The sequence below is a fragment of the Drosophila persimilis genome, unplaced genomic scaffold (genome assembly GCF_003286085.1).
Source record: "Drosophila persimilis strain 14011-0111.01,24,50 unplaced genomic scaffold, DperRS2 tig00000124-arrow-pilon, whole genome shotgun sequence".
In the NCBI taxonomy this organism is placed as follows: Eukaryota; Metazoa; Arthropoda; class Insecta; order Diptera; family Drosophilidae; genus Drosophila; species Drosophila persimilis.
The window spans coordinates 12,134,964-12,144,617 of record NW_020825294.1 but is presented as its reverse complement, the minus strand read 5'-3'; the positions used below and the strand labels follow the sequence as shown (position 1 = coordinate 12,144,617).

General features: G+C 46.7%; 2 protein-coding genes across 2 annotated transcripts; one reads left to right on the top strand and one right to left on the bottom strand.

Annotated features, from left to right (window-relative positions):
- Positions 1–272: 272 nt before the first annotated feature.
- On the top strand, positions 273–2,308 carry LOC6598003 (angiotensin-converting enzyme). The gene is made up of 4 exons (XM_002023192.2): positions 273–309; positions 378–1,324; positions 1,383–1,943; positions 2,002–2,308. Exons 1-4 carry the CDS (start codon positions 286–288, stop codon positions 2,306–2,308), a joined length of 1,839 nt encoding a protein of 612 aa, XP_002023228.2. The 5' UTR covers positions 273–285.
- A 2,626-nt stretch (positions 2,309–4,934) lies between these two features.
- Positions 4,935–7,199, bottom strand: LOC6598005 (angiotensin-converting enzyme). The gene is made up of 7 exons (XM_002023194.2): positions 7,146–7,199; positions 6,531–7,077; positions 6,106–6,469; positions 5,474–6,040; positions 5,279–5,419; positions 5,038–5,210; positions 4,935–4,966 (listed from the first exon to the last, which is right to left on the bottom strand). Exons 1-7 carry the CDS (start codon positions 7,182–7,184, stop codon positions 4,950–4,952), a joined length of 1,848 nt encoding a protein of 615 aa, XP_002023230.1. The 5' UTR covers positions 7,185–7,199; the 3' UTR covers positions 4,935–4,949.
- Between the last annotated feature and the right edge of the window lie 2,455 nt (positions 7,200–9,654).

The window sequence follows — 9,654 nt, the reverse complement described above, 5'->3', positions numbered from 1 at the left end:
CAGTCAGCCAAAAGCTGAGCACAGGGAACACTGGCACAGTGTCATACCCGCTCCGTGCTCCACTTGATTATAATTAAAAATTGGCTACTGGGTGCTCAGCCAATAGTCGACTGGGCTTCTGGCCATGGCCTCTGTCGTCGGCCTCCGTTGGTTAGTTGGTATCGAGAGCTGCGCCGGCGCAGAACGTCTGAAAAAGTTTGCGAAGGTTGGATATTGTGCCGGGAATTTAAATGAACCACGACTGAGTTGCGAAAGTAAATTTGTACGAGTAGAAAGTGTGGGACTATGGGGATGTTGTTGGTGGTTTTGGTGAGTCCAAGCGCCGTTGAAGTGTTGCCCAAAGGAGATGATTTCAACATGACATCCCTTCCATTCAGATCTTTGTAGGCTTTGTCCTGCCTAGTTCCTCGACCGACTCTACTTTGACTACCTTCCTCGTAGAGGCCAACCAACAACTGGCCGGCATCTATGATCAGGTGGTCTTGGCCCAGTTGCAGAATGAGTTACGTGGATCCAACGATGTTGTAGCTCTCCTCGAGATGGAAATAGCGGACGAAAAGCTGCTGAACTACCTAAAATCTCTGATGCCTCATCTGGCAAAGTTCAAGCGTTTGAAGTTGGGGGATGCCAGCCAGAAGAGGCAGCTGGAGAGGATACCGAGGCTGGGCTACAATGCCTTGGATGGCATGGAGCTCGCTCAAGTTTATGCGCTCGCCTCCAACATGAGCGACAGCTACCGCAACGTCCTACTATGCGCTTATAAGCAGCCAGGGAATTGCACTTTGCGGCTAATACCAGAGGTTCAGGCAATAGTCCAGGAGAGCCGTGACCTGGATGAGATCGAGTACTACTGGTATGAGTGGCGAAAGCAGACTGGACTGGCCACTCGGGATCAGTTTGTGGCCTTCATGGAGTTGTATAAGAAGACCGCCCAACTTAATGGATATCCGCGGGCCCAAGATTATTGGTTCCGATCGCTGGAGATGGGCGGAGCGCAGACCATGTCATTGCTGGATCGGCTGATGGCTGGACTGAGGCCGTTGTTCCTTCAGTTCCACGCTCATGTTAGGGGTTCCTTGAGAAAGATGCACGGAGAACGGTTGGTGCCCCGGGGCAGACCGTATCCACAGCATCTGGCCGAGGTCTTCATAGGAAACGCCTTTAGACGGGTTCGTGCCGAGTGGTATGTGGACTTACCATCGCCCCTGGCGGGGCTGGCAAATATCACCCAAGACCTCCATCGTCGCGGGTTGAGCACTACGCAGAGAGTGTTCTGGAATGTGGCCGAGTACTTTAGGGGACTTGGTCTGCCATTGCTGGAAAGGTAATTCCGATAAAACAGATATTCTCCAGCAAGGAATTTTCAAAGTGATCTCTTCCAGCTCCCTTTGGACAAATGCTCAGGTCGTGGCTGCTGATGATGACGACCGTTGCTGGCACAAGGTCTGGCGGTATTACACCCTTCCCATAACCAACTTCACCTACTGTCCCCTAAATGACGAGGAGCGTTTCCTCAATATGTTTGAGGCCCAGAGTGATCTTTATTACAACCGAGCTGCCTCCGGCCAGCCAACCCTGTTGCGCGATGAACCCTTTCCCAGCTTCGGCGATGCCATTGGCAAGTGCTTCTCCCTGGCGGCCACCTCTCCACGCTACCTTCAGAAGTTGGGCTTGCTGCAGGAGGGAAAGTGGCTCGAGTTGCCCGCTCGACTGAACCGCTTGTATGTGCACGGTCTGCGCGTGGTCTTCCTGCTGCCCGTCTTCTATGTCCTCGATCGCTATCGTGTGGAGGTCCTAAGTGGACACATCCGAGCGGACGACAACGAGGCCTACTGGCGACTGACGGAACATTACACGGGAGCGGCAGCCCCTCGGAAACGCAGTAACGAACAGTTTGACGTCCCAGCCAAGTTGCTTATGGAGGTGGATGACCAGTATGCCAGGTTGAAAGCCTATGTGGAGAATCTCCTAGCAAATGTCTTGATCAATTATCCCTTTCAGCAACATCCTGAGCACCGTTCTACAGTTTCAGCTGCTCAAGCATTACTGCACAACGACGCTTCAGTTCGGAAAGGATAACCCTAGGAAAGCTTTGGATCTCTGCGATATTTCCGACCAGCGTCAGATCGGTGCCAGTCTACAGCGTGCCATGGCACTAGGCTCATCCGTGCCCTACAGCGACGTCCTGCAGGAGTTGGTGGGTGAGCCGGAGATCAATATTGATGGGTTGTTGGCCTACTTCAAGCCCCTACACGATTGGTTGGTGCAGCAGAATCAGCTACAAAATCTGGATGTGGGTTGGGCATAGAATACATAGTATTAAAAGAAAAAATGAATTTTTTGTTTCTGAAATCCCATAAGGTTACAAAAATCAGAGTGAAACCATCGAAAATTGGGGCGTTGACTGTCAAGAGTAATGTGTTGTTGAGCCTTTGTATACGCATATCTCGGGAAAATGTTTCACTTTGGGGAAATAGGTCCTTCCCCATACTATTCTAGGGCTAGACGGTAATTGGGAAATATAGTTTATATCAGTATTTTGGTGCCCTTCTCCTACCTGGAAGTAGGGAACAGGATGTTTTTTTTACCTACTATTGAATCTTTTTCGTTTACAACGCTTCTGTTTAACAGCATTTTTATTTTTCGATGAAGATAATGAGTGGTTGGGAATTTCCAACTCAGCCTGAATGTATGAAGTATGAAGTATGCTTATTATTGAATAATAGAATTCATGTTAAAATCATATGGAAATGTAATTTTTGGAGCGTACGAGCGTACTCAATAAAATAAATTTCTAGCACCTGCGTGCTAGAGAGAGACAGAGCGAGAGAGAATGCAATTGTTTTCTTGTTTCTGGCTATAATAAATATACGATCTGGTTCAGATTTTGCATTCTAGAAGATATACTCATTCTCTACGATTTTAGTTTTCTCGTATCGTCGAAATTGTGGATGCCACAGATTTTCGCCTTTTGTGGGGCGGAAGTGGGCGGGGCGAAGTTTTGAAATATTCTTGTAGCAGTGACATATTACAGAAGTCTGGATCCAAAACATCGTTGCTCTAGCTCTTATAGTCTTTGAGCACTAGGCGCTGAAGGGGACGGACAGACGGACAGACATGGCTCAATCGACTCGGCTATTGATGCTGATCAAGAATATATATACTTTATGGGGTCGGAAACGATTCCTTCTGGACGTTACACACATCCATTTTCACCACAAATCTAATATACCCCAATACTCATTTGAGTATCGGGTAAAAAATATAAAGGCAGAGAAGAAGGTCCGGTCCAGCACTATATTTTTGGCAGACAGTTAACGAATATCACTACGTTGCTGTGATTTGATCCCGAATTTTCGCAGAATTTGACGGCCTTCCAATTTTTGTTGCGACACATACGGGGATCGCGCCCGCATAGCGACTGATGAGCTGATCTTCTTCCCCTCCCGCTCTGTGCTGTTCGGCCTAAGCGATAAATCCTTCATCGTTACCGGAAGTCCTAATATCAGGGAAATTTGTTGTTGCGAGCTTTCGCAGGTAGCTTTCGTGTTTCCAACTAGGTAACAAAAGTCTGCGCGAATTTTAAGCTGGTACTAACCGACAGCGCACACCCAGCGATATGCGACCACGCCGCCGCAGGCCCCCCTACACCCCGGCCACCACCTGAAACGGAAGTGGTCCATGAAACAGATGCATTACAACAATAACAACCACAACATCTTTCTGAGACTATGCGGTGCTCTATGTGTGAGTTTTCTCTATTCTCTCACCAACACCAACACCAGCCTCCCCTCCACCAGAGCGTTAACAGCCACTGTAGTGGCTATCGTAGCCACTAAAATTTCATTCTGAATTCTTATGAAGTCTTCATTTTCTGCAGCACGAGGGCGTTTTACCATTGGGATACTCAGCCGCATTCCATTTCCCCAAGAAACAAACGATATGTAAATACGACTACATTAAGCGATAATAACAAATATTTAATTCAAAGCCAACAATAGCCGAGTCGATATAGCCGTTTCTGTCCATCCTTCCGTTTGCCGTCTTGCTTGACGCCTAGATCTCAAGGACTATAAAAGCTAGCGCAACCAATTTTAGTGATATCTTCTGTGATATCACACTAAATCAAGTTTGTTTTAAGATTTTTGGTCTAGCGATCGGAACCAATAATCCTCGGCCCGCGGATATCCATTGAGCTGGGCGGTATTCTTATACAACTTCATTAAGGCCACAAACTGATCCCGAGTGGCCAGTCCAGTGCGTTGTCGCCACTCAAGCCAGTAGTACTCGATCTCATCCAGGTCACGGCTCTCCTGGAATATTGCCTGAACCTCTGGTATTAGCCGCAGGGTTCCATTTTTTGGCTGCTTATAAGCGCAATGTAGGACGTTGCGGTAGCTGTCGCTCATGTTGGAGGCGAGCGCATTAACTTGAGTGAGCTCCATGCCATCCAAGGCATCGTAGCCCAGCCTCGGTATCCTCTCCAGCTGCCTCTTCTGGCTGGCATCCCCCAACTTCAAACGCTTGAACTTGAGATGCCAGATGAGGCATCAGAGATTTTAGGTAGTTCAGCAGCTTTTCGTCCGCTATTTCCATCTCGAGGAGAGCTACAACATCGTTGGATCCACGTAACTCATTCTGCAACTGGGCCAAGACCACCTGATCATAGATTCCGGCCAGTTGTTTGTTAGCCTCGACGAGGAAGGTGGTCAAAGAAGAGTAATAAACTAACTTAAGTGTTTTCGACCAACGGAGCAACTCCATCCTCGCATTTTTAGATACGGTTGTATTTTAAATCAGAATTATATTTTACACAAATAGCATGCCAACCAAATCGACTTGTATTCTCTATTATACCTAAAGGATTTGTATAGTAACCCTCAGATCTTGTCCGAATTAATATTTTAAAACTGAGCAAAGAACTGTTTTGAGAAAGGAAGGTATTTTTATTAAAAGGCCACACATTCTGAAGTAAATTGGGAGAAAAGTAAAGGATTATTCGAGAGTCCAATAGTGGATCGGGAGTATATAACTTACTATCTGAAGCGGTCCAGCCGATGTGAACACTGTTCTTGATGTTCTCCGCCTCCAGCCAGACGCGAAGGGGTTCGAAGTATTCGGCAATGGCCTTGCCACTCATGATGCGCTCCCCGTTGAAGGCCTCCAGTGCATCGGGCCAGGGCTTGGAGGCACCCATAGAGAGCATGTTACTGTGGAGTGGACAAAGGAATCCCCATAGATTAGCAGACATACTAACTTATTTGAGAGCAGCCCTTACTGGAAGGCTTCGCCTGCTGCTGCACTGCCGTAGATATCACAGTTGTCAAGGGGCAGCTCCGCATTGTTGGCATCGTATTGACCAGCCTTAATGCAGGCGGACTTGTAGAACTGGAACTGGATGATGATGGCGACCAAGTACCTGCGCGAAACCCCCAATCACGTCATAAAATCAACAAGAGACGACTTAACAAACCTCAGATACTCGACATCCGCTGAGACATGATATTTGGCAGGGGGGTCGAAGTCTTTCTCGCTACGCACAACCGGAGGCTCGATGCCGGAGTACTGCTCACGCAGCTTCCAGAACTCACAGTTCCAATTTGCCTTCTCGACCTCCCCGCGGAACAGCGCCCATCGGTACTTGTCCATGGTGAAAGCAAACGGCAGGAACACGATCTTCTCCAGAGCCGTGAGGAAGAGCTGGTTGATGCGGGCCTCGTCATCGCGAACATAGTTCGACAGCAGACCGATCCTCTCCAGATGCTTGGGCGTGGACACGGACAGGGAGAGCACATCCCCAACGGCTTCATGAAAACCTGGATTACCTCCCGTCCGATATACGAAGGGTAGGTGCTGATACTGAAGGAAATACTGAATGTGACCCACCTCGTGGTGGACTGTGAACAGCTGGTTTTGGGTGACGCGGGTGCACTGCTTGATGCGGACATCGTCCTTTAGGTAAAAATTCCAGGCACTGGCATGGCATATCAAGTCGCGACCATCCGTGGGCTTCTCGATTATAGACTTGTCCCAGAAATCCCTATTGTAGATCAAATATATTTGGATCCAGGCTCAACATGGAATTATAGCAATCTTCAATCTTACTGCGTCAATTTGGTGAGGTTCATCGAGGTGAAAAAGTCATCGGCCATTTGGAACATCCTGATGGGGGTGTATCCTTGTTTCTCCATTTCTTCGGTAACATCCACCAGTGGCTTCTCGGGGAAGGGAGAAACAATGTCCGCGATCTCAGACCATTGCTGCGCCCACATGTTGCCAAGAAGATGCATGGGAATGGGTCCGTTCTCAGAGACCACCTCGTTGCCGTAATACTTCCTCAGGCGGTAGCGCACATAGCCATGGATCTGTTCGTAGAGCGGGCGGATTTCGGCGAAGATGTTATCCAACTGCTGTTCGAAGGTGTCATCCTCGTACTTATCCAGCCAGAGCTCAGCGCCAGAGGTGAAGTCTGACAGAAGGGAGAAGTGTGAAAATGATTTCAGAGAAGTCTCCAGCCAGTCGCAACATACTGTTCAGTTTGGCAGCCTTGGTGTTCAGCTCCACATAGCGCTCGAAATTGGAGCGCACGGCCGTGCCTGCCTTGTCGTAGAACTCGCGCCAGTAGTACTTGAGCTCCTCATGGTCCCGGCTCTTGCCAATAATCTCCTCTATCTCTGGCTCAAGTTCCAAATCACATTTCGCATTTTCCTTGTAGTTGCAGATATTCACTTTGGCAAAGTTCGACTCCATGGCGGATTTGGTTTCCAAGAAATCTGCATATTCCACCTCGGATAGGGCGGCATTTCCCATTTCGGACAGTCTCTTGAATTGTCTCTTGATATCATCCGATTGATAATTATGCCACTGGAATTTCTGATTATCGCTCAACACCTCCTTCTTGAATTGCGCCAACTCAGCGGAGATCTCGTTCTTTTTCTTTTCGTTCTCATCGTTTAAGTTCGAGGCATACGCCCAGGAAGCCTCTGTTTGCACGTTGGTGCGCTTGGCCAGCTCCTTGTTCAGATTCTCCAAATACTCTTTGGCCTGAATCTCCTCCTTCACCAGGGCTTGCGCGAGCTAACCAGAGAATGTTTACCTCGATATAGCTATGGAATCCATTTTTCAAGATGTCGTTATCGACTCACCGCTAACGTAGCCAGCAGGGCTACGATGAACACTCTCATCTTGTTCTCCAAGGCGCCCGCCACAGAAATTAAGTCAAAATTTTTTAGTTTAGATTATAAGGGATTCCATAGATCGGTTGTGCCATTCAGATGACGTGCCTTAGTTGTGAGAATCATCAGAGTGTCTGAGAGGCACTGTCTTTCCTCGTAATTATATAAAGTGTCTATGGGGTCAGCTTGCTCTTTGAATGGTCTCTATATTATTTATATAATGTATATCTACTGAGTGGATTTTGTAGCACCAACAGATTTGCAATGGCACCTCAAGTATCACCGCGATAGAATCGCGACTGTTGATTGGTTCCAATTGTACTCGTACTTCCATTTAAAAAATCAATTCACACCAGAAAATAAAAATAAAATGAGTGTGAAATTATGAAAGCAATTTGCGGTGAAGTTCTAAAATAAAGCTGTCATACTATTATATATTTTAATTAGTTTCGTTTCCCCATTCCTAATATTAATTACTGGGTGAGTCATTTTCCGCTCTAACGTAGAGTAAACTATACGGATATATTCAATTATCAAATATCTAAAGAGGATTAAAAAAGAGAGAGGCAAACGCAAAGTGATGCGTAATTTAAACAGGATAGTACCATTTTTGGAACTTTAGTGTGGAAATAGCACTAATTACTTGGGTCTAGTAAAGGAACCAAGAGTTGAGATTAAAGATGTCAAACTTTGTTATTTATTGGTCATGGATTACATTGTTATGATCCGCCTCTTTGCCACCCTGGCCTATCGTTCCCAGCTAGCTCACGGGGAAGTCAGAGGTGTTTCCGACCCGATAAGCCAGGGGACGGATTGAACAAAACAAAAACAAAAAAACACACAAAATCAAATCTAATTTATAGGACAGACTTGTCCTCGTTGGCACTTTCGGGGATAGTTGGTTTCGTTATCCCTAGCAGGGTCCCGCCCTTCCAAGAGCGCCACCTTTTGAATTCGCTCCCTTTTCATATTCAGGGTCCCGCTCTTCTTCTCGCTCTCGTCCCACCGTTCACTCATGACTATTTTCAAATTTTCATTTTATATCCATTATATTTTCTTATTTATCTTCTTGAAAATTATTAATTAATAATCTAGGTTTATATAAAGGAAACAAATAATAACACAAAAATACTAACAAACAAAAAAAACCCTATTTCGGCCGAATTGGCAGCCCCCTTTGATAGAGGTTGTTGCTTGCTGATGTTTACGTTTAATCGTGGTGTTTTTTTGTATGATAGTGATATTTTGTTTAATTGTGGGCCGGACGGGTGTAGATGTGTGAAATGTGGTGATGTTATGTGATGTGTTATGAATGAGGGTATACATGCGTGGGTTGTGTGTGATGTGGGTGGATGAAGGTGTGTGTCCACCGGAAACTTCCTCCTTTCTTCTTCCTCGACCCGTTTCCTTTTCTCCCACGCAACTCTGCCACTGCTTCCCAGGATCCACTATAGATGCCGATGTCTCTTTCTTCTCCAGCGCTGATACCTATCGGCTCTCTCCAAAACCGCCCATAATAACATGCATGGTGATACAAAGCATGGCAGGATCAGTTTGTGGATGGAACACTGATAGTCATGGTGAGACTGTTTGCTCTGCTTTTATTTGTTTTCTCAGATTGATTGCTTCGGTCATAGATGATATCTTCGACAAGAATATATGGGCCATGATGAAATTGGCCGTTTTTTTTAGTGCTCTATAGTTCAAAGTAATATGCATATAGTTAATATGCTCATCATTGTATTTTTCCGCTTTAGCATCTAGTTTTACGTGCATATACCCAGCGACAAAAAAAAAAAACCCGCACTCTGATATTTTATGCATTTGTGATTTCTCCAGCGTTGGGTTTCCCCAAATGTTATCCGGGCAGCAGGTAGTGGCTGAGTTTGTCATTGCGTTCCTTGGACATGATTTTCTAGGTTCTGCAGGCGGTGGTACTCCTCCACCTACTTTGGGTTTGTGATCCGGCCTGCTTTTCTAGATCGCTTTGCAGCGTTCTGAGGGAGACAGGCACGTTCTCGGTTCTCGTATTCGCCAGCCCGACGCCTTCCTTAGCTAGTACGTCCGCTGTCTCGTTCCCTTCGATGCCCTGGTGGCTGGGAATCCAGTAGATCCGCACTGACTTTGTCGTGCTTAGGGTATCTAGTGCCTCCCTGCTCGCCAAGACATTTCTGGAACTGACTGCGGACGACTGCATGGATCTTATCGCCGCTTGGCTGTCGACGAATAGGTTGACCGCATCGTGTGCTCTTTTAGTGAGAAGAGCGACCTCTGCTGCTTTCCTGATGGCAAAAACCTCTGCCTGGAATATGCACAATGGTCCGGTAGCCTATATGACAGCCTTATCTCGGGGTCTGTACAGTATATGCCCGCTCCTACTCCTCCGTCCATCTTGGAGCCGTCCGTATATATATTGAGGTGCTCCGTTTGGTCTCTTCCGATTTTCCAGTCTTCAGGTCCCAAAGATGCAGTTGTTTTT

Bases quoted from the DNA above. Each gene is read 5' to 3' on its own strand.
- LOC6598003 (XM_002023192.2), top strand. From the start codon at position 286: ATGGGGATGTTGTTGGTGGTTTTG. The intron at 1,325-1,382 runs GTAATTCCGATA...GATCTCTTCCAG, and splicing joins GGTCTGCCATTGCTGGAAAG to CTCCCTTTGGACAAATGCTC. The intron at 1,944-2,001 runs GTTGAAAGCCTA...TATCCCTTTCAG, and splicing joins GTGGATGACCAGTATGCCAG to CAACATCCTGAGCACCGTTC.
- LOC6598005 (XM_002023194.2), bottom strand. From the start codon at position 7,184: ATGAGAGTGTTCATCGTAGCCCTGCTGGCTACGTTAGCG. The intron at 6,041-6,105 runs GTAAGATTGAAG...GATCTACAATAG, and splicing joins AACCTCACCAAATTGACGCA to GGATTTCTGGGACAAGTCTA. The intron at 5,211-5,278 runs GTAAGGGCTGCT...TCCACTCCACAG, and splicing joins GCAGCAGGCGAAGCCTTCCA to TAACATGCTCTCTATGGGTG.